At 44.4% G+C, this 25,273-nt stretch overlaps 1 protein-coding gene across 1 annotated transcript in view; it reads left to right on the forward strand.

Annotated features, from left to right (window-relative positions):
* LOC144784200 (vomeronasal type-2 receptor 26-like) overlaps positions 1 to 25,273 on the forward strand; it is an 86,471-nt gene that overhangs the window by 46,605 nt on the left and 14,593 nt on the right. The window contains exon 4 of the mRNA XM_078662858.1: positions 4,763 to 4,886. Within this exon, the coding sequence (XP_078518984.1) occupies positions 4,763 to 4,886 (124 nt within the window). The remainder of the gene's footprint in view (positions 1 to 4,762; positions 4,887 to 25,273) is intronic.

The following is a 25,273-nucleotide window of genomic DNA, read 5'->3' on the forward strand; positions in this document are numbered from 1 at the left end:
TGAGCGCGCCAGGGAAAAGGAATCGGCGTCCCATTTAATAACAGTACACAAGCATATATACTAAAACAGTTGCATTACAGTGAATACAGTAGGCGGAGCAGTGGGTGTGGTCAATAGCAGTCGCGAAAGATAAGGGTGAAAGTGGGTGTAACAAGAGGCGTATACATGGACATGTGATGTAAACGTAACAGAATATGTCATAAATGGGGCGGAAACATGGAGGGGGCTACCTAAGGAGCCGGGACCTCTAACCTAATGGTGCGCGCAAACTGACAATGACGTGTTACTAGGAGAAGCTGGGGGCTATGAACTCTGCGCTAGGAGTAAAGACTGAAGTCTGGAGAGTCAGGGCGACATGTACCTAAACCCTATCTAGTATCTAATGTTTAGAGGACATGTTGATATAAACTAAGAGTCAGGAGGGGAGAGGCTAACAGACTCTAAGACTGGAGCATGCATTATTCTACATGTAGTGCGTGTTGAGGAATATTAAATGACCATTAATACAGTATTTCTCCTACATGGAGACGTAAAGGCTAGACAATGACGGAAACTATTGATGCGATTCAGTAGCTTAGGAATGCAGAGAAGGAGGGCTGGACTGATAACTAGAATCATAACATACTCTTGGCAGACTCGTAGGCAGAGCCAGGCCGAGCCGGGCACTGCGAGGCAGGAAGTAAGTGAAGGGTCGAGGATACAGGTGGGGGCTGTATCGCTCCTCAGCGAGGGTTCAGGAGACAGGAGGTGAATCTGGTGTCCGGGCCCTTTTGAGGCCTAGAAACAGGGACTTTTCAATGAAATAACGTGCACACTGAGAAACGTGGCAACGTAACTTTACATAGGCCTAATACTCGTAGCTTTCACGAGAACTGGAAACTAGCATACTAGAGATGGACACAACTGTAATTGCGTCTTTAATCAAACATGGGGGATACATATGCATATTAATCATGCACACATAACATAAGATGGGGGACACGTAGGGACACAGAACATGGCAAAATTTACTTTTCCACAAAACCAACGCGGGTCCTTTTTGGGATTTTAATTGCCCCAATGTTTTTAGAAGGGCATCTATTAATTGGCCCATTTGTTCAAAAGCAGCCACTAAATGGGAACCTTCCACTGATAGGTCAAGACATTTCTCAAAAAATTGTCCGCCCTTGTTTACAAAAGATCTATAGAAATTTTCCTCAATAATTCTTGCCCACTTCAGGCGCCTACCCTGATCGGTGATTTTTACTCTATTTAGGCCCCCTCCCTCGTATTTACCCTACTTACGTTTGGTGCTAATAATGACAATACTAGGGGATTATAGTCAATTAAACTACTTGATTCTATAGAGAAATCTTTTACCCTTTTCTTTAACTGATGTGATACTAAAATAAAGTCAATGAAGGGGCTCCGTCCCCTCCCTTTAAAAGTTGGAAGTTCCCGCTTGTTGGGATTTACAGAAAATCTGTCCATTGTATGTTCAAGCGCATGTTTACCCATCAGCCTACTCAGTTCCTTGCCATACAATGTGTGCTCAAAATGCAGTCCGTCCTCAACATTACAAGAGGACCAGACTTCATTAGGGGTAGCAGATTTGGGCAAGAGTGGCAGTTATAATCCCCCGCAACCAGGAGCATTGGTACCGTTAAACCCTGCTTCTGCTCCTTCAGGTGGGTTAATCTCTTCTCTAGTTCTCTCGCTCTTGAACTTCTTGTCTTATAGAAATTGACCAGGTTTATGTTAAGAGCCCTACTTTTAAATCCAAGCCCTAACAGGTCTTCCGAATTCAATTTTAAATCAACCCAACTCCCCCCTAATGACACATCTACAAAAATTGAGAGTCCTCCCCTCGCTCTTCCGGCTGTCGAATTGCATGCAGGTATCGAGAAGGATTTATACCCCACTATATGATGCTCCATGAAATCTACCGCCCAGGTTTCTTGGAAGCACATTATTTGGAACTTTCTAATATATTCCAGCCACTCCAGGATCTGGAATTTGGATGCCAAGCATGCAACATTCCATGAAACTAATTTAATGGTGCATCCGGGGTCAGGAGTAGGGCCTATACTAGGTTTCTCAATGCTTTGAGGTGCAGATATTTCAGGGATCCTCGTTCTACGGGGTACGGTCAGGTATGTGTTTAATTTGGGTTCCCTATCCTGCGCCACTACCTGTGAATTTTTATTTGGTGGGACCGAAATCCGAGCATTCTCACTACCTGATACCACCCCATGGAGTCAGTCCACCTCACTGAGGTGTCTTCTCCATTGCAGCGGAGCGAATCTATTGTGTAAAGGGAGAGTCAATCCAAGCCCCTTCCCTGATAACGTTATCTGCTGAACATGAGTTTTTCCCCTGCCTGGCATACCAAACCAGGCGTCGTTCCTTGCCCCCACCATCCCTTCTCTGGGCCTGCTTGTCCTGACAAAACTGCCCCTATCCTCATTGTGGCCTTCAAGGTTCGGCTACAGACCGGTGGAGTGTAGAAATATCTTAAATTCCGGACTTGGACATGAGATCGTTCATTAATCCAAGGACCCCAATAAACATGCTCCACCGCCCTGGGGTCGTTGAAGTTATTGACAAGGCAGTCTCCTATGATATTTTTTTCCCTGATTCCTACCCAGTTGACTGAGAGGATTTTGCACCATGTGTCTTGGGGCAATGGTCTGTTTAGATTTAACCAATACGTTGTTTTATTTTTAAGTTCCTCATGGGATTCGATTATGCCCTCCCTCATTACTGGCACACCAGTCAAGACGACCACATAGGGGGTGCATTCGGGGGGTAAGTCTAGGTGAGGACACGAGTTCTTCATCTCCTGCTTATTTGTGGCACTGTCCTTGCCATAGGTTGTACCCCGTGCATTTGGAGGTACTATGTGACCTCTACTCACTACATCTCCCCTTATGTTTTCTTGGCACGTGGGACGAATAACCGGACCTGTGAGTGGGGCTGTTTCCCCACTGGAGAAGGCAACAGAATCCCTCCCACCGTCCCCTCCACGACCCCCAGTTGCCACGTCCTACAGTGGGCATTATCAGTCCTTGCAGTTTCTACAGTCTATTTTCAATCTGTGACAATTTGTCCATTAGTGGCCCCAAAAATCATTATACGAGGTCACCTAATTTCTGCAAGTACGTATCTTCTGGGCCCACTAGATCGATTATGTTGTCATCCAATCTAGTGGTAATTGCGGTAGGTACAGTCTCTTGTGGGGCCTCAGTGATTGACGTGTCCATGGGCGGTGACCTGCTCTGTTTAGTTGACTTGACAGTCTTCGCTTTCTTTCCATTTTGCTACGAGCCTTCCCGATTGCCCCCTCTTTTTCTCTTCCTGCCCTCGCCCTTTGTTAGGTCCATCGATTGTGAAAGTTCGTTGTGGACTTCTGCCACGCAAACTACTGTGCTCCTGGTTTGGGCCAGCATAATTCCTCCGGGCATTCCATATTGCCGACTGGTTGGGTCGGGGCTCGGTGTGCAGCTGCGCTCTCCGACTGCAGTTCCATGGTGGCGACAGTGTCGCACAGCCTTTCCGGGGAGCGAGCATTGATTATGCTTCCCAGGGACGAGCGTTTAGAAGACGCCGGATCCAAAGAGAGGCGTCTTTCTGTAATGGCAATCTCGTGCGCTAGTTCAGATGAAGCCCTGGTTATGAACTGGTCAAGGGTTCCAGCAACATACCCCAATCCTCTACCTTTCCTCCCTCTTCCCTCACGTGCTGTCATATTGAAATAATCAGTGCAATTCCTGTTTAGCGAGGGTGGAAGTATTCACAAATAATCAGGTATTGGAATCAAAAGTGAAAGGCCCACTTACTAGATGGTTAGTTCCGACGTATATTCCAAGATCTTAGAGGGGTGGCCCAGCCCAGCCTCTCCCGGTCTCGAATGGACTAAAAGGGGCCCGCCCTTGGCCTGGGCTTCACCCGGCACATGCCCGCGCGTGTCCCACGAAGCGGGGGCCGCGAGCCGTGATGTAGCGGTGGTTGTGGGCATGATCGCGCTCAGGTGCATGAGATTCTCGGCCTTCTGGTCTCCCCTCCTGGCACAGAAAAAAGCTGCAGTGAAAAAACGGGTACGAGCGGCTCCCGCAAAGCGGAGACCGCGAGCTGTGATGTAGCGGTGGTTGTGGGCGTGGTCCCGCTCAGGTGCGCGAGATTCCTGGCCTTCTGGTCTCCCCTCCTGGCACAGAGACAAGCTGCAGTGAAAAAACGGCTACATCACTCCTTCCCTGGATTCCTCTCACACTGATGCAATCACATGTACCTCATATCTCCTCCTCCTTGGATCCCTTGCACTGATACAATCTCATGTGCCCTGCATCTCCCCCTGCATGAATCCCTCACACTGATTTTATCACATGTTTCCCGCCTCTCTCACTCCATGAATCCCTGGCGCTGATACTGTCACATGTGCCCTACATCTCTTCCATAGTGTATCCCTCGCACTGAGGCAATCACAAGTGCCCTGCCTCCCTCACTCCAATGATCCCTTACACTGATGCAATCACATGTGCCTGCATCTCTAACTCACTGGATCCCTTGCTCTGATGCACTCACTTGTGCCCCACATCTCTCACTCCCTGGAATACGTGCATTGATGCTATGACAAATGCCCTTCATTTCATCCTCCTCTTATCACTCATATGAGCATATATACACGTTGTCTCTCAACCTGCTGCTAGTGTGATAATGTCACATTGGATGTTTGCCTCTTCCCCGGTTTATTTCTCACAAAAGCCCTTCTTCGCCTTCTCTCCAGGTCCCGCGCTCTGTGTGCAGTGAGAGCTGTCCTCCTGGGTACAGGAAGGTCCCTCTGGAGGGCCAACCCATCTGCTGCTACGACTGCGCCCTCTGCTCAGAAGGAGAGATTACCAACAAGAGTGGTAGGTGATAAAACACTTCATGCCTACCAATGGTCCTTTCCAAAGACCCAAATAGGAAGAATTGCACATGTACATTACTCACAAGTGTAAGTTACCTTTGTGAATCGCCTCCTTAGTTTGTATTTATTTGGTTTTCATATATTCCCTCTGGCCCGAACATGGAAATAAAATTATTTGAACAGAATAATACCATTATTTTAGGATCTGCCAAAGCCAAAATTAGTCCATTGTTGCCAACTAAACTGCATTCTCAATCCCTCTTTCTCTTCCTCTCTATTACTCTCTTCCCACCTGCTCCCAACCAGTGCTGGCTTCAAGGTAGTGTGACCGACATTATCGCGCCAGGTGCCAAGATCAAGGGTGCGCCCTCTGCATGGTAGGCTGAACCGATATTGGAGCAGCCTGCAGAGATCTTTGTAGGCACAGAATTGTTCAGGGATATTTGTAATGGGATGATAAATCTGGTTGTTAGAGCACGGCACGGAGAGATCTGCTATTTGTCTATTCACAGTTTTGACTCATGATAAGGTATCCTAGGGCCACATGTACGACCAAAGCATTTTATGAGTTCCAAATTGTGACATTTTGTGACTTGCAATTAGAAACTCACAAAATGCAATATATAACAGTGTCTCAGACACTGTTTGAGATTCCCAATGGGGTTGCAATTGACCTGCCTCATCAATATTCATGAGGCAGGTTGTAATTTGTGACCCTCGAGGAATGGCCTGTAATCACAGGAATGGTTGACTGCTGGGGTCAGCAGACAACCATGTCTGTTATTGATTTTTAAATACAGAATTTTTTTCCATTCAATGCAGCTTTTATTCCATAAAGGAAAACAGGATGCATTTAAAAAATAAAAATGAAAAGCTACCTTTTAATTTTTTTAACAGTAGGCAGTTAGTAAAATTAACCCTGCATGGAGCTATGCGAGGCGCAAAAAAAACTCAGTCGCACTACGCGGAGCTCCGCAGGTGGCGGAGTACGGTAGAAAAATGCTGATTGCTGTGATTGCACAGTCCCGGATGCTTGTCCGCACAGTGCAATCATTGCGAACAGCACCATACACAGCGCAAGCTTACCTTTTCAGCTGCTCGAGTAGATTTTCATTTGAGAGGCAGCTTTCTCAACGCGAACTGGCAGTTTCTCGCCGGGAGGTTAATTTTCCATGCTCGCTCTCGCCAACTTGATGTTGGCGATCGCTAACGAGAAAAACTCTCACGGGAGGTGGATTTTCCTTGCTCGCCCTCACCAACTTGATGTTGGTGAACGCGAGCAAGGAAAAAAACTCTGTGCTAATCTGTGTCAAGCGGAGTTTTTGGGAACTCCGTGAGCTTTACGTAACACAGATTGTGGGGAGTTCACTGGCCAGGGTTAGGTAGAATATGAATGTTTTGTGACTGCATCCGCTCGTAAAACATTCATACGTGTTCCTGCAACTTCATTAGGAAGAAATGCACTTGTCATGCCCCTTTCTAATACTGACTCACTAACCCTATTTTGTGAGTCAGTAGTAGCTTAGCAATTCACAAAAATAGGGTTGGTACATGCCAAAAGCCATTTTAGCATTCACTAATGGCCCGATTCTCTGTTAGCGACAACTATAACTTGTCGTACATGTCCCCTCTTGTGTTATTATTTCTGCTGCTGCAAAGCACAATGTGTGACATGCAGTGAATAGATTAGTATTTTCTGCAGACAGCTTAGTGGGTTATTGCTTTTGTAACAGAGATCCTTTTATTATTTGGAGTTCATAAGTAACAATCCTTCTAACATAGCACATTGAGCAATGACCGCTTTGTAAGAAGAAATCCGGAGCAGGCTCAGAGACTTGTTAGTCCTGGCGGGCTTCTGAAGTATATTTAATGAGGTGCAACCCATATTTTCTTCTTTGAAATATCTGGAAAACTGTGGGCTATAACTCCGGTGGCCACAAAAGTTTGGACCTGAGACACAGTTCAATTTATGAGGCTGCGATCCATGGCCATTGCCTTATGTTCGGCGGCCTAAATTACCAAGTGACATTACAAGAAAGGCTGTCAAGGGAGGACGTTGTGCACCCCCATATCGAGTGGCAGTAGCAAGGTTTTTCCGTGAAGAAAAATTTCATTGTGAAAGGAGAGATATATCATCCCTTAGTCATTTCAGCATTTGAAGAATGATTTGGGAGATTTGTATTATGCAATTGTTAGCCTGAAGAAGGTGGTGAACAACATGATACCACCGAACCGTGTCACTTCTTTGTGAAAACATTCAAACAACACCTAGCTTGTATACAGCAGTCTGTGGTTTAAGAAAGTTTTGGAAACACATTTGGTTGTTTCAGATATAGGAAGAAAGGAATGTTATTGATACATCAAACTGGGAACATCTAATGTGCTTTTGATATTCAGCAGGTTATTGTTTGTTAGCTTTTTTTAATATAAGGTTCTCCCTTAATTATAGGAATGAAATGTTTTTAAATTATGATTGTATTGATGTAATACTCGTGTTGATTTTTACATATTTTATGGTATCTGTTTAATTGCAAACAATAATAAATACCGAATATTTTTGATATTATACTCTTGGTTTCTATTTGGTGCTGACAAGTGTCTTATGATTGAATGTGAGTTTGGCTTTTCTGTATGCTTTATAAGGAGCCCAAAGGGATCTTTTGTTTGACATAAGTGTGTAACATTGAGCAACGATGCAGCATCAAAGTGCTGCATCTAAATAAAAAGGCATAGGCTCAGAAACTTATTGTTTATCCCCCTTAATCTTCTGTTATTCTAATAACAATCATTGTGTTACGCTTATTGTGCGGAGTTACTAAGAGTTTGTTCCTGGTTTGCATCAGAAAAGTGATGCAAACCTGGTGCAATGTAATATTTTGAGGCTTACTTTCTAGTGCAGACCCTGAATTAAGTTGGACAGTAACCCTAAGTAGCATAAATTAGCACTATGAGCTAGTTTACGCCATGGATGCATACCATGGGTGGTAAATTGATGTTTACATGCACTCATCCATGGATGTTGACACAATCCCTATCTACTAACTTTAATAGAAAGAAATTGGCATCAAAAGAATATGCATCCTCAAGGCAGGTGTAAAGTTGGAGAAAATATTTCCAAATTTGCATGTGTGCTGCACCATACATTAGGCATACAAAGTGGTAAAATGTTAAACTTTGTCAAACATTGAATTTTGTGCTGGAAGGATACACTTTCAGTATGCATTGGCAAAAGGAGGTTTAGGTACGCCAGCACTAGAGGACAGAACAACGGCACCTTATCCTAATAGATAACTTTGGTTGATGCTCATGGGAAAAATAAATTAGCTAATTATTAAGCTGGGGGGGGGGGGAGTTAGGGAGCAAATAAGATTCACTCCCAAAAGAGTAAGCCCATTGGTATTCAAAAACTGTGCTTCTGTAGTTACCATAGCCAAAAAGGTCAGAAAGCAGTTGTAAATGCATTCCAGCTCAGCCTGGATTAAGCCCGGCACCACAAATGACCAAGCACTGGTACTTCAACAACCCACTATCCATATTAACAGAAACAGGGACTTATATTAACACCACACAAAAAATGTTGTTAAAATAAAATAATGTACTTAGGATTTGAAAACATATCTATAACTGTAATTTAATGTTAACCCCTTCGAAGCTTGTGACGGAACCGTTCCGTCATCAGTCACGGCTGAGCAGTGCTGATGACGGAACGGTTCCGTCACGACCGCACCCTGTTCTGGAATGTCCAGCACAGAGGCGGAATCGGCGCCGCACGGAAGTGGTTAAATAAGTAATTTATTTTGAAATAATTATTTGTTTATTATGAAATAGTCAAACACATTTTAAAGCTTAAAAATAAGCATAACTTCATTATTTAAAATAATTCCCTTAAAATTAATTATCTAAAATATTTTTTATAATGTTACAATTTAATTAAAAACCAGGTTTATTGTGCTGAAGTAGTTTTTATTTTTCTCCACTGTTACAGTACATATATACACGTAATTTGCATTAATATTTAACATTGAAATATTTATATCATTGATTTTAAAGGTTAATAAACTTTTTTTTTAAATCCTATACTTTACAATCAGGGGATCTCTGCCCAGTGGCTATGACTTTGTGTCAATGTTACTAGTAGCATCATTGCACTCTTGCATTGAGACTCTACCTCCTGGTTTCAGGGGATAGGGACATGTAAATCCACACTATGTAGTGTATTAACACTTAGAAATGGCGAATAGCCAAAGCTAGTAAATTTACTGCACACTGGAAGTCTAAATTTAAACATGTCGCTTTGAATATTTGACTTGTGAATAATGAGCATAAAGCTACTCTTACACTTTTGAGTGATTTTCATACTTTTGGATATTCACAATTTCCAAGTCAAATAAAAAAAAAAATATATAGAAAATAAATTAAAAAAACACAACCTAACAATTACATTTTGATTTAGTATTGAGCAAATTTAATTAAAGCCTGAGTTTAATTAACATAAATTACAATTTAAAATATATTTTGTTAATATGGTAAATATTAATCTGTGGCAAGCACTGAATTTAAAAAGGGAGCACCATGCCTGAAGGAGGCATGAGTTGGGAGAGTAGAAACTGCACAAATTATTTGTCTCCAGGGTGTCCATGATAGCACTCAGTTTCTGTTGCATACCACAGAACTATGCACACACAACTCATCTGTAGTACAGTACAGTGCACACTGAGGCCGCAGATCTCATGTTTCTGCAGTAGTGTACAGTTGTGTACATACTCAGGGCACAGACTTCAGACTTCAGTTTCTGCAGCACAGAACAGCACCTTGCACAGTCAAAGCAAGAATCTCCATTTCTGCAGCACAGAACTATGCATTCTCAGGGCACAGATAACAAATTTGTAGGTGCATATCTTAGGGATCTTGGGGGATGATTGGTTTTTGACATCCCCTCCCCAAATGAATAAATTCTAGACCTGATAGTTGGATTCTGAGTGGGTCTGCTGTGTCAGTTTTTCTTGTCATCCCTATTTCACTAAAAGGTTTTAACTTTTCCTTTATTATTTTGTTGTGCCCTACTCTAATGTGCAAGGGAAGCAATGCATTGCATTTATCCAATACAGTGAATTCCTGTCCTTTCTCACTGCAGTTTTGGCTGACTGGGGCAAATACAGCCACTGTTATGACCCCCCATTGGGCACTAACAGCTAGATTCATGAAAGGGCCGTTTTGCGAGTCTTTAATAGCGATTCATAAGGAATCGCTATTAAGGACTTGCAAAACGGGATTCATGTAGGAATTGCTAAATAAATTGTGATTCCTACACATTCCTTATTTGCGATTAGCAAATTGCTAATCGCAAATAAGGAATAACTCCCCATTCATTCCTATGGGCCTTTAGGCAAATTGTGATTCCTACACATTCCTTATTTGCGATTAGCAATTTGCTAATCGCAAATAAGGATGCGATTTCAAGGGTGCAGGGGTGTCTAAAGGACACCCTGTAGCACCCCTGAAATGTGAATTTACACTGATGTTGTGCACACACATGTCCAAAGGACATATGTGTGTGTAACATGCAACTTAGAAAAATGCATTTAAATGCATTTTTCTAAGTTTTAGCTATTTACCACGAGGTTTGACTTCGTGGTAAATAGCGGTCCTAAATTGCGATTTCGCAATTTCAAAATGGTCCATGAATTGCATTTAAGAAATCTCAAATAGATATTCCTTAAATGCAATTCCTTGCAAATGTGCGAATTCTTTATTAGCGAATTTTGCATTTGGGATGATGAATCCCAAATGCAAAAATTGCACTTGCAAAGGGCCAGATTCTCAGAATCTGGCCCTTTGCAAGCGCAATTAAGCTTGATGAATCTAGCTGTAAGTCATGTAGTTCCTACCAATCTGTAGGATCTGCATGTGTGCTGGACAACATAAACTTTGAGCGAGGTGCCTAGACTGAATCCAGGCGCCCCCACAGGATATGTTGGCCTAGAGATCAGCTAGCTCACAGGGCCACCATAAGCATCCCTACTCATACTGTTGTGTGTTGATTTAGATACCGTATATAGATTTCCCGATTCATGTCCATATATAGGTACAATTCACTTTGCCCTTATTTAGGCATGGAAATCCAGCCCTTATTTAGGCATTGCTCATGCTAACCAAATACAGGCATGGTCAACTACATCTGATCCTCTTCGTCACAACGAGTTCTTGAAAAACCAGACTCTTAAGCCTTTAGGACTTCCCCTTGCCTGGATAGTGATTTCTCCAAGAACTAATTTATTATGTATGAACATCTATTCCTTAGGGGTTCATTCATGATGTTCTTATGCCCGACTTGTATGTCAATACTGGCATTCCTAAACACCTTCAAGGTATAAATAAACCTTCACTTGCTATGGCAAGGCACGGTGTGGTTCGCTACCTACTACGACGCGCCTCGCCACATCAAGTCCCGAAGGAAGTCAAGTCCCCAACTGACGCACTGGCCAGACGCTGTCATCATCCTCGCCGAGAACCCAGCCCCAGTGTTTCTGAATCCCCTTGTGGGGTGTTAGAGATCGAGTCCCGGGAAGAGATACCAACCTCTCTCATTCTAAATGATGGAGCTTATTAGAACCTAGAGAAACACAGGGCAACTCTTGGCACAACTAAACTAAACTATAGCTAAACAGCACCTACTTCTTCCCTCGTACTATATTTAGGTTAGGTACACTGGGGTATGATTATTTTAGAAGCACCAGTTGAGTATTTAAGCCTGTGTTATTTATGTATGTATTTTTGTATATGTCATAGCTACAGACCATGCTATTGCAGTATTATTTTATAGTACTCCTAACGCTGTACGTATTATACTTCGCATTCTGTCTTATGATTGTAGTAGTTCATATCTCTTGCATGAGAAATAAGGCTGTTCAATAAACCCTTTTATTGAAACGCTCATCTCTCTATTTCTGTGCAACTCTGTAGAAACGAAGCATGCACGATTGACTAGGTGAAACTGTGATCTATTGTTTCCACGACTCTGAAGATATTGTTCCGATTGTAAGGGAAACAAAGTTGTCATGTTTGTGCAGTTGTCATGAACTAATCTTTTCTTGTTCATTCGAGAAGTTTCTAGTGACCTCTGAGTTAACTAGCACACACAAGTATTTAAGTTTAATGTACTCGATAGAGACATACTGACCTCAGTCCTATGTCAAATCTATAGTGTATAATATTCCAATGCACAGAGCCTATCAGGGATATAGGAACTACACTACAATACCAGGTAGATAATAGTTTCTGGCAAAAACTGAACACGGCAACCCTGACCCATCAGGGATCGTGGAAAAAGATCAGAACTTTTTGCTCAGTCACTGCTGCTTTCTTGTGCTCAGAGAAATGCATAGAATACATAATGGGGCATTTTCAATATATTTATTGAACCAATGTTATTCAGTAGACAGAATCAGATAAATGTGATTACAAGAAACAAAAGCATAATTACAATTCTACCATGGTGCTAAAACAGTGTATATATGAAGGCATATAAACACAGCAATAATCTGGTGTACTCCCACTATGTAAAAACCTACTCTAAGTGTATCTGGAGTGTATGTAGGTGTGGAGCCAAGAATCTCTCCAAGGGACAAGCCAACACTATTACCTAGCGGGAGAGAATATAAGAGCCCCCTTGGACACAAACTGGACACCTCTCACAGAGATGTCGGACCAGTGTGTGGTGAATTCTCAGCATGCAAGGACTCTCAGTGTCAGCTGAAGTGCCCCCTCTGCTAATCTATTGGGATGTTCATTATTTATAGTAGAAAGTAGCTTTGCGATGTACGTGTAGATACCGAATGGTAGACACAACCATGTTGTTGCTACATTCGCAGATGATGGACCCAGAGGCACACCTCGAAGCAGGTTTATGGTGCAAAGGTGATTCCAAATAGTTTAATACCGTTTGAGGCTATTATTATTATGTTAAAGTAAAGCTGGCTTTTAGATGATTTTCAAGACGCTTTTAGATCTTTTTTTCGTCCAATTTCATTAGGACCTGTGAAATTCCTTCTTCTGGCTTCTATCAAGGGTGATCCTTCTAAGTCCAAGAATTCTGTCAAAAGCCTACAAATTATCATTGATAAGAATGTATTTCTGAAACCCCATCTGGGAGCAGTCACATCTGCCCGCTTCGCTAAACTACAAAGAATTATGAAAATTTGCAGATTCTTCATTTTGATACTCTGATTCAGATTGTGCTGGCTTAAGAGATCTCTACATTAGCCTATTTCAATTACCTCTACCTTGGCCTCCCTAAGGGACCTAATCAATGATTGCGATTGGTTCAAATTCAGGCAGCAAGGATTATTTGTCAACAACCTAGACGCTGCTACATCACCCCCTTAATGAAAGAACTCCACTGGTTTCCTGTGGAACAACGCTCGATTTTTAAGTCAAGCTGTCTTATTTTCAAATACCTAAATGATAAATGCCCAGCCTTTATATCTTCTTGAGTTAAAAAATGTATACCGAATTGCAACCTGAGAATACCTCATTAAAAAACAAGAGATTGGGTGGGTCTAGATTGTGTTGGCCCCTTGAACTTGGAAATCTCTTCCCTTGGAGATCAAATGCTTTTCCATAAACTATTGAAGACTTGGCTCCTCTGACAAGCCTATGATTACATTATCTCCAGCAGTATGCAGTCTTTTGCTGCACAGCACCAAGGAAACTCACCGGGGATTTGGAGATTTATAAAACTCATGTAATATAACATGACACTTTTATTTTAAAAATAAAACTCATATACTATAACATGACAATTTTATTTTAACAATAAATAGTCAATTGTAGTTTGAGAATTATGAGTGGTTGAGGATCCAGGAGTCAGATAGGGTGCTCTGTGAATTTTTATTTTTAAATTCTTTATGATGACTATTAGAAACAAATCTAGCTGAGGAATGCCTATCAAAACAGAGGTACATTATTTGATTGCAATCTCTAACAAGTAGGAAATAAACACCAGAAGTATTTAGGTTAAAATGAGTTTTCAGAAAAGCGGATCTGAATGAGAAGAGCCATATATATTCATTATTAAAAGAATACTGTACTCTATTTTGAGTTTTTCCAAAATCCACCATCTCTCAGAATCATTTTCTTGTGAAATAAAAAGAAATAGGTAAATTCTTTTGACAAGTTATAGCAACACCATACTTATTAGAGACAGAGGAGGAGAAAAATACTTCACCGACCCATTGCTTCATAAGTTTAACAACCTCAATATCAGAAAAAATGTGTTTCTTGCAATAATACCAGCTGAACCTTGGTTCTAGTAAAATGTGACAAACCTATCTGACTCTTAATAGGCTTTTCAAAACTGTTTACATTTTACATAATAATTCTAAGATTCATAACAAATAATGTGATTGAAAAACACTTGACTTAAATAAACAAATATTATGTAACATTCCTAAAAAAAGGGAGAAGAGGGAAAACCATGCAGGAGTAAGAGGAAAATAAGAAAACAAGAAGTGGGGAACAATTCCCAACACACTAACAAAGGCATGAAAGTGACAAAAAGGAAAAGAAAATTCCCTAATCATAGTTGAAACAATGATAATATGAATTGAAACGCCCAAAAGTATGTGAGAGTTTTGGAACACTTACATTCAGAAGTGCAGACTGTGACTCTAATGGTTAGAAAAGGAAATAAAAAATATATATACCAGAGTGACAAATGAAAAAGAGAAAAAACACGAGGAAGTGCATGAAAAACGGGCAACATGCAGCTCAATAATAAACAGTAGAACCATAGAAAAACAACATAATGATGATTTTACAAAGGTCTCCGAAGGTACACATAATGACATAAGGATTGGTAAAAAATTACCCGGGAGATGAACAACAAGAGGAGGTGGAAATAGGACAAGTACTATTCAATAATCTAGTCTAAAATGTTTTTTTAATGCAATGAGATACCATTTACGGGATCACCTGAAACCATGAAAGGAGAAACATAGATGCAATTGAACATATCTTAAGCAGATAAAAGAACAGCAAAATCATGAAGTAACAGAACAACTCAGTTCCATATCTTCAGATCTGTGCTGTCTGGTAAAATCTCTTAGCTCAACAGATTCATCAAATCTAAAAGTCTTATCTTGGTATGTGAACTTGAAAAATCACAGATGCACTAAACTGTGTCTAGCATTCATAGATTTTGGTTGTGGATGAAATTAAATAAGTTGTTTACTTCTAAGGGCTGTAGCATTTGAGATATCTTGAGAAAACAAGTACATTGCTATAATTTTTTTAACTGCCGAAAGAACATCCATCAATTATGTGTACAGCAGGAAGACAATGATCATGCTCCTAGTCCTTGTGCTGGATGAATAAGAGATCTTAGGGCCCAAGCAATGAGCCCTTTGAATGCTGAGCGGCACATGATCTCTCATATCAACAATTGAGGGAAGAGCGATGTCTAAAAATGAGATCATGTTGGATTCTTCAGATCCCTCTTGTATACCCAGTGTCATCAGAATTATGCAGCAGGAGAGGGCCAACCTATGTGGCAGGGTTGACTAAATCCTGCAGCAATAAAAGGCTAACTATTCGGCATAATACAGCAGATTGATTTATAGTATTACTTTATTATTGTGTCATCATTACACTTGTTACACTTTACATTGCCTGCGCATAAGCAAAAGAAAGATGACGAGTCAACCTTTGCAAAGATGCATCGATTGCGATGTAACACATCGCTGTGTTTTTAACAAAAATGTTATTTGTTAAATTCTGCAAATTATGCAGCAGATATATAGCAAATGTAGCAGATCCGCATTCATGCAAACAAATTGCCACATAATCACATAATTTCAGTGGCCTTGGGTATACTATACAGACTAAGATTATTTATCTTGTTTCTGTTTTTCCAGTCCTTTGATGTTTTTTAAGCTGTTCAATTTCTTTGACCTTATGGGAAACATCTGGTATGGAATCATCAACATCACTCACACTCTGTTTGATGGCTGATAGTGTTGTATCGTGAAAAAAACCACATTTGTCTTAATTCTTTGATGCAGCAGCAGTAGTTTCAACTACAAAAGCATTTCGAGCTTTAATCACTTCACTTGGGGGAAGAATCCACATCCTTTTTGGACCTTTTAACAGAGGTAGTGGTTTCAGGCATTTTTTACGCTGCTCTTGAAAATTGACGATTAGAAGAGCATCTTTGCAAAAATTCACATCTCTCTGCCATACGGGCCCCAAGAGATATGTTAGCAAGATTCTTCTGACACTTTCTAGTCATGATAAGGGATGGATACTTGAAGGAAAAAGAAGTAAGCTTAGTGCCATCCCTCCCTCTTCACAATCTCCCCATACAAACAGACACAGGAAAAACAGTATGTGCCAACCCCATTAAGTAATAATAACAGCTAATAGTGATATCAAAAATATTCAAGCCAAGGGCCATCAGCCTGGACTTGATAATCAATAGCAATAGAAGAGACAGGATCAATGTTATGAAGGGGCTGTCTACGGCAACATATAGGACAATCAATGACTTTGCAATCTCAAAATAAAACTGGACCTAAGTACGCTTAAATATTCCTCAAACTGTTGGCAGGTAGGTGAAAGATCCACCAACCCCCTTCTCCAGCAGAGCAATTAAAATAGAGCTTTGAAGAGAGAGTGCCCGTCAAGCCAGGCAATAAGGTAAAACCACACCATTGCAGGATCTTCATTGAAAATAGGCAGAGCAGTTTTTTTCAGTTATAAATAAGCAAAAAGAAAGTGCTAGTCCATTAGCTTATAAATCCTGAGGAGCAAAATAAACAAGCTGCAATAATTTGTTTTCCATGCATCAAATGGTCTTATCCAATATATGCTGCATACATAAATGTTCTTGTACCTTTCATAATTGTTTTAGTGTTTCCTGTTAATAAAAACCTTATCCGCTATCAGGCTTTCAAACACTTTGCTAACTTAAAAGAAGCATTGACTTTAAAGGCATTATTATCACTGGTCTCCTCTATAGCAAAATTAAATCTGTGTTAAAGAATCCTTTCACATCACTAGAGATAAAATTAGAAATCACCTCAGCACTTCTTCAAAAACATTACAGGCAAGATGCACTCATTTAGCTTCTCCATAGATGTATTTCTGTAGAATAAATGAATTTTCTCACCATTCATCTGCTTTTTACCTTTGATGGACCTTCAACTGAATCAACTTCATGGAGTACATGGGTGCAGACTCTGAGTGGATGCAGTGCAGCCAGCTCAAATTCAACAACAATAAAACAGAGATTATTCTATTTTGATGCCATGCCTTGAACTGGTAAGAAGACCTCTGGCCCTCTGCACTGCTGCACCCCTTGCTTTGCTGGTTAAACATTATGGGGTTAAGTTTGACAATCACTTGTCCATGCAATCAAACATCTCTGCTGTAGTTGGCCAGTGCTTTGCAATCTTAGGAAATTTCTGTTCCTTTTGTCCCAGTATTGCAGGAAAACAGTTATCAATGCCTTGATTACATTACGCCTGGAGTATACCAATTCCCTCTATTTCTGTGTCTTGGAAGCCTTGAAAGGTCACCTTCAGATTGTTCGAAATGCTACTGCAAAGTTTCTTCTGTGTTTGCCTAGCCGCACTTCCACCTCTCCTGTTCTTAACCCCGTACACTGATTATCTGTCAGGAAGAGGATCTTATTTAATTCCCTCATCCCGATCCTTAGGGCAGTGTTTCAAGCTAGTCCAGGATACCTTACTAGGAGATTTGTGCCCTCCTGTCCTTACAGAGTGCTGCGTTCAGAAGTAGCTTCTCTGTTGGGTTTTCCCTCATTAAGTGCATGAAAAAAGGTGGCCTAGCCTTCTTGTTACTTGCCAAGAGGAACAGGCGTTCATTTAACCTCTGTAAGATCCTTCTGGAGGCTGACTCCAAAAAACAGTTAAAAACATGGCTCTTCTCTTCCAGAGCTTTTGGTCACTTTGCTTGGTCTGAATATCTCATAGGCCTTCTCACTTGGCTGATTCATCGGAGGGACACTGTCTAGTAGTAAATCCCTTAGTAATTCATGTATTCATTCATTCATTCATTCAATAAATATGCCACCACATTTTTCGTTTAATAGTTAAATCTCAAATATCCTCAGCAGGTCTTGAAAGGCTGACTGGAGGAACATGCCTATGCCTAATAAAACAAACACATCCTGTTTCTTTTCATGTCTTCTAACAGGCTAGTAAAGAATCTTTTTCTTCAAGGCAACTGCGGTCACAAGTTGCCTCATTATCTCATTCCATTTTGTGTAGTCAGAAATCATCCTAATCCCACTTTATTTCTCTTAGTCACAGCTGGAGCCTCATGAAGCTGTGTCCGCCACCTTGAGCTTCCAAGGCACGACACCCGGGGATTTTGTTTTTGAAAAATAATTTAAAAAAACCAATGACACCAGTTTTGTCCCATAGTGTGGAAGTCAGTTTTCTTTTTTTTAGTAACCCACACCACCAGGATATACCTGGCAGTGATGGGCAGTAAGAAAAAGCCATCTCACCCTCCACTCAAAATAGGGTGGATGGTCAAATAGCTTACTTTCAATGGCGCTTACCTTGTTGGGCCGTCAAAATATGTTTTACACTGATAGGGCAAATTTTACTCCATTGGTGTAATACTTGTGGTCCACTTGACTCCGATGCGTGACAGTGGAGCGTGAGTTTGGCAAGCAGGGTACTCTATTGCAACAGAGTATGTGTCCACCAAACTCTAAATTAGCCCCCTTGGCTGACCCAGTTGAAATCTGTAACAACCCTCTTCCTCAAGGCAACAGGCCATTCCAATCCTTGGTCACACCACACATTCACCAGCCTAATGTTTTCTTAGTTGGGAATTAGTAATTCACACCCTCGAATCTCACTAACTAAGTTACACCCCAGGCAATTTGGCAGAGTACTGATTGCAGATGAGAGCTCAGAATATGCAGGAGGGGTATGAGGAAAGTAATCATGGAACAGATTAAACAGTTGTCAAAGAGCTCTTTTTGTAAGTGCCCCCCCCCCTGCATACGACCAAACATATATTAAGCCAAAATGTAACAGAGCTATGTTCACATGAAGCATTTTGGCAAAATTATTTGGTCACGTTTCCTTAGGTGAGCCACTCTGTGTCTGAGTTTTGGGATTTGAGAATCTGAGAGGCCGTTTCGAGAATAGTGGTAGCCCTTCTTCAACCACACCAATGCCCTTTTTGTGAGTGGATCCATATCTACTGACACATGCGGTAATACTTGTTACTGCATATATCAAATTATGAATGTTGCAGGTTTTACCAGACTCTGTAAATACCACGTGTGATAAAAATGCATACCTGTTAGATATTTACAGGCCAAATCCGCTGGAATGTAAAGGTGCTCTCTCTCCCAAAATATCATGCATGTGAATTGGTGACCCTAATTGGCAAGGACTCTAACCCCCTTGTATACCACTGGTAAGTGGTACCAGTGGTACCCAGGGCATTGGAATTAAAGGGGCTACCAGAGCCTGCAGCACTGATTGTGCCACCCTGAGTGACCCAAGTAAAGAGATGACAGCAGCCTTACTATGTCAGACTGCTGGAACCGTTGAAGATGCTCCAACTCAACTTTGGCTTCACTATGAGTGGCAAGATCAAATCTCTATTTTTAATATATGCCAGCCCTAAGGTATGCCTCCTCAGCCTAGGATGCAAAGTGCATTATAATAAAGGTGTTGCCATATACGTGCAAGCTTATATGTCCCTATAGGAGCCTCTTTCTATTAGGGGCTGCAATAAGTGGACAGGGGGTCATAGATTAAATGGGATGGCACTCAGGCAGCCCGAAGTAGCCAGCTCTATTATGGTCCTATTGACATGTTTGGTATAAAATAACTTGCCTCATCAAATCCGACTTTTTCCCAAAGTCAGATTTAATGTGACATGCACCCAAGTGGCTACCCTAGAGGTTGCCCACCTGGTTGCCTCACCCTTTCCTGTTCCATGGCTGGTATGCTGCAGCTGCTGGCACCAACACAGGAATCTGACCCCTTAACAGGAGGTGTGAACACTCCCAGGAATCAGAAACAAAGGGCTGTCTGGGTGGTTGGTATCACCTTCCTCCTTGACAGGATGACTAGTGAAGTGGCACATTAGGCGGTGAGCTTCAAAGCTCTCACCACCTCTGATATGCAACCAGGCTGCCTCCCAAAGTAGAAAACAGCCATCTCTCTACCCTCAGGCACGTCAGTGGTCAGTAACCATAAGTTGTTTTTGCTACTGTCAAGGCTTGTTGATGGGCAGTTGAGCTACCACTACATTTGTTCAATGCGACACCTCAAGGGATTTGTGCAGCATCTTGAACCAGATGCCTCAGTGGCCCCGTTGTCGAGATTTTGCATCCCTTTCCTCATCCCCAACATCCAAGCAGCAATACCAGCAACCGAGGCTCCCGTCGATCGGGACAACTGTGAAGCCAGGCCCTACGAGCCAGGTAATATTCACCTTGTTATACAGCTCCTAGAAATTAATTTGGGCAGTGTATCTTGACAACATAGACTTTAAAATGTGGGAACTCAGTTCACACATACCTTCAGAGAATGATGGGCTAGCTCCTAGATAGCTCACAGTGTCCCATATGAACCCTTAACCTTACCAGGTTAGCAGATGTTATAAGATCAATCAATCAATCAATCAGGAGTTTGTTAAAGCGCGACTACTCACCCGTAAGGGTCTCAAGGCGCTAGGGGTGGGGGGGGGGGCATGGGGGGGTGCAGGTTCCATTCCATCAAGGAGGGGGTCTGTCGAAGAGCCAGGTTTTGAGGTTTCTTGCGAAGATGGGGAGCGATGTTGTCTGTCTGAGGTGGAGCGGAAGGGCGTTCCATGCTTTGGCCGCGAGGAAGGAGAAGGAGCGGCCTCCCGATCTGTTCTTTCTGGTGCGGGGGACTACAGCGTAGGAAAGCTGGGCTGATCGTAGGGTCCTTTGGGGTGTGTGGAATTTGAGTCGGCTGTTCAGGTATGCTGGTCCGGTGCCGTGGAGGGCCTTGTGTGCGTGGATGAGCATCTTAAAGGTGATTCTCGCCTCGACGGGGAGCCAGTGGAGTGTGCGCAGGTGCTGGGAGATGTGGCAGTGTTTTGGCAGGTTGAGGACCAGTCTTGCGGCGGCGTTCTGGATGTTCTGTAGCTTGCGGATGAGGTTTTTGTTTATTCCGGCGTAGAGTGCGTTGCCGTAGTCGAGTCTGCTGGTGACCAGGGCGTGAGTGACTGTCTTTCGGTGTTCGAGGGGGATCCATTTGAAGGTCTTACGAAGGAGGCGGAGGGTGTGGAAGCAGGAAGATGAGACAGAGTTGATCTGGCGGTCCATTTTGAGCTCGGAGTCCAGGATGATTCCCAGGTTGCGTGCGTGGTCTGTGGGGGTTGGCGGGTTTCCGAGGGCGGTGGGCCACCAGGTGTCACTCCAGGCGTCGGGGTTTGGGCCCATGATGAGTACTTCTGTTTTGTTGGTGTTTAGTTGCAGGCAGCTGTTTTTCATCCATTTGGCGACGGCTTCCATGCCTTCTCGAAAGTTGCGTCTGGCGGTGTTGGGCTCGTTGGATAGGGAGAGGATGAGCTGGGTGTCGTCTGCATATGACACGATGTTGAGTCTGTAGGTTCTGACGATGGGGGCAAGTGGAGCCATGTAGACGTTGAAGAGCGTCGGGCTGAGGGAGGAGCCCTGGGGGACTCCGCAGGTGATAGGTGTGGGGTCCGAGAGGAAAGGGGGGAGTCTGACCCGCTGCGTCCTGCTGGAAAGGAAGGAGCAGATCCAGTCGAGGGCCTTGTCCTGGATTCCTGCGTCGTAGAGTCTGCGTATTAGGGTGCGGTGGGAGACTGTGTCGAACGCCGCTGATAGGTCGAGGAGGATGAGGGCTACTGTTTCTCCTTTGTCCAGTAAGGTGCGGATGTCGTCTGTTGCGGCGAGGAGGGCGGTTTCCGTACTGTGGTTTTTTCTGAAGCCGGATTGGGAGGAGTCGAGGATGTTGTGTTCTTCAATGAATGTGGCGAGTTGGCTGTTGATGGCTTTCTCGATGACTTTCGCTGGGAACGGGAGCAGGGAGATGGGTCTGTAGTTTTTGAGGTCGGTGGGGTCCGCTGAGGGTTTCTTTAGGAGGGGGTTGACCTCGGCGTGTTTCCAGTCGTCGGGGAATGAGGCGGTCGCCAGGGAGCGGTTGATGGTTTGGGGGAGCATGGGTGCGATGGTGTTGGCGGCTCTGTTGAAGATATGGTGGGGGCAGGGGTCCGTGGGGGCCCCTGAGTGGATTGACTTCATTGTCTTCAGTGTGTCTTCGGTGGTGAGGGCTGTCCAGTCATCAATCGCTGGTTTCCGGGTGTCGGGGGTGGTTGGTGAGGGTTCAGTGTGTTGGTTTTGGTTGTCTTCGTCGAAGTTGTCGTAGATGCTCTTGGTTTTGTGGTGGAAAAAGATGCTGAGTTTGTCGCAGAGGTCTTGTGAGGGAGGGATGTCGGTAGACTCGCTGGTGGGTTGGGCGAACTCCTTGATGATGCTGAAGAGTTCCTTGCTGTTGTGTGCGTGGGTGGAGATTCTGTCTTCAATCGCTTTTTTCTTCGTTTCTCTGATGAGTTGATGGTGGGCGTTGGTGGCGGCTCTGAAATTGTTGTGGGCTTCTGTGGATTTGGTGTTTCTCCAGGCCTTTTCGAGGCGGCGGCATGTGCGCCTGGACTCTCGAAGTTCGGTGGTAAACCATCTGGCTTTCTTGGCACGGGTATTGTTGTTTTTCTTGAGGGGGGCTATGGTGTTGGTGCTGTCCGAGATCCATCTATGCAGGGTTCGGGCTGCGGTGTTGGGGTCGTCGTTTTCCGCGATGGTTGGGGTGGAGTTGTTGAGTGAGGAGGTGAGCTGGTCATCGGTGATTTTGGTCCAGTTTCTTTGTGGAAGCAGGTGCTGGTGTCTGTGGATGGTGGGTGTTCTGAAGGTGAAGTGGACGCAACGATGGTCGGTCCATGGGAGTTCGGTGGTGTGGCTGAAGGTGATGGAGTTTCCTGTAGTGAAGAGGGGATTGAGGGTGTGTCCTGCTGAGTGCGTGGGCTCGGTCACGAACTGGCGGAGTCCAATTTTGTGGAGGTTGTCCAGGAGGGATGTGGTGTTGGGGTCCAGTTGATTGTCGAGGTGGAAGTTGAGGTCTCCCAGCAGGGTGTAGTTGGTGGATGCGATGGCCTGCGGGGAGATAATGTCTGTGATGGAGTTGGCGAAGGGTCCGCGGGGCCCGGGGGGTCGGTAGATGAGGGTTCCATGGAGGGCGGCGGTGGGGCTGGCCAGTATCTTGAAGTGAAGGTGTTCCATCAGTTCTGTGGACTCGTCAGGGAGTGTGCTCAGGCGGAGGCTGGATTTGAGGACGATGGCGATTCCTCCTCCTGGGTCGATGGGGCGGTCCTTCCTGGAGATCTTGTATCCTTGGGGGATGGCGATGGCGATGTCCGGTCCCGAGGTGGTGTTGGTCCATGTCTCGGTGAAGAATGCTACGTCTGGGGTTGTGCTGTCGAGGAGGTCCCAGATTTCTGTGGCGTGTTTGTGGAGGGATCGGACGTTGAGGAGGATGCATTGCAGGGTCTTCGGTTCGGTTGTGTTGTTGTGGGCGGGTTGTGCTGGATCCGTGTTCTTGGCGGTGCTGCAGGTGTGCCGGCAGCGGTGACAGCTGAAGGGTGCATGGGTGTCGGCTGGTGATGCTAGCTTGCAGTTGTTGTTGCAGCCTGGGTTGAGTGCGTGGAGTGCTGCTGGGTCGTAGCGTTGGCGGGGCGGAGGTCCGGGGTTCTTGGTGCTGGTCGCGGACGGGTCGCAGACGGGCGCAGACGTGCTTGCCTTTGACGCGCCTTCGGTGCACCAGCGGCGCACCCGCAGCCCGCGGCAGCCGCCATTAAGTAGGGGTCGGGGAGGGCTGGACAGCTGGGAGGCGGGAGCGGGGAGGGGAGCTGGATTGGGCCGGTCGTGCTGGGGGGGGAGGGGCCGCGGGGGCAGCAGCGGCGGGGAAAGGTAAAGGGAGGAAAGAAGGGATAAAGAAAAAAGGGAAAATAAGCAGAAATAAGGCACAAAAGAGCAGAGATGCAGAAAAGAGCAGAAAGGTGAAAGATAGAAAGGGTAAAAAAACGAGTGAAAACGAGTGAAGGAGCAGAGGGAGAGAAAGGGAAAATGGGCAGAAATAAGGCACAAAAGAGCAGAGGTGCAGAAAGGTGAAAGATAGAAAGGGGGGAAAAACGAGTGAAAACGAGTGAAGGAGCAGAGGGAGAGAAAGGGAAATGGGCAGAAATAAGGCGCAAAAGAGCAGAGGTGCAGAAGGTGAAAGATAGAAAGGGGAGAAAAACGAGTGAAGGAGCAGAAAGAAAGAAAGGAGACAGAGGTCCACTGGACCACCAGGGATGAGGCGCAGGGAAACCTGCGGGTGGAGGAGGGCCTCGATCACCAACACTCAAGAGTGCAGGGGCAGGGGCACCTCACTGAATGACGGAGCTGCGAGGGTGGGAGAGCAATTTCACTGACAATGAGTCAGTGGTCTTGCTCACCTGTCCCCGCAGTGGCCGCCATTAAGTAGGGGTCGGGGAGTGCTGGACAGCTGGGAGGCGGGAGCGGGGAGGGGAGCTGGATTGGGCCGGTCGTGCTGGGGGGGAGGGGCCGCGGGGGCAGCAGCGGCGGGGAAAGGTAAAGGGAGGAAAGAAGGGATAAAGAAAAAAGGGAAAGTAAGCAGAAATAAGGCACAAAAGAGCAGAGATGCAGAAAAGAGCAGAAAGGTGAAAGATAGAAAGGGTAAAAAAACGAGTGAAAACGAGTGAAGGAGCAGAGGGAGAGAAAGGGAAAATGGGCAGAAATAAGGCACAAAAGAGCAGAGGTGCAGAAAGGTGAAAGATAGAAAGGGGAAAAAAACGAGTGAAAATGAGTGAAGGAGCAGAGGGAGAGAAAGGGAAATGGGCAGAAATAAGGCGCAAAAGAGCAGAGGTGCAGAAGGTGAAAGATAGAAAGGGGAGAAAAACGAGTGAAGGAGCAGAAAGAAAGAAAGGAGACAGAGGTCCACTGGACCACCAGGGATGAGGCGCAGGGAAACCTGCGGGTGGAGGAGGGCCTCGATCACCAACACTCAAGAGTGCAGGGGCAGGGGCACCTCACTTAATGACGGAGCTGCGAGGGTGGGAGAGCAATTTCACTGACAATGAGTCAGTGGTCTTGCAACCTCGAACATGACCATCGCCCGACATCGCCATCGCCATCCCGAACGGCTACAAGATCATCCGGAGGGACCGCGCCAACCAGACCGGAGGAGGGATCGCCATCATCCACAGGAACACCATCCGCATCACGACCGACACCGACGATGCCCTCGCACCCGCCGAACACCTGCACTTCCAGATCCACGTCAACCC

The sequence above is a fragment of the Lissotriton helveticus genome, chromosome 10 (assembly GCF_964261635.1).
Source record: "Lissotriton helveticus chromosome 10, aLisHel1.1, whole genome shotgun sequence".
Lineage (NCBI taxonomy): Eukaryota > Metazoa > Chordata > Amphibia > Caudata > Salamandridae > Lissotriton > Lissotriton helveticus.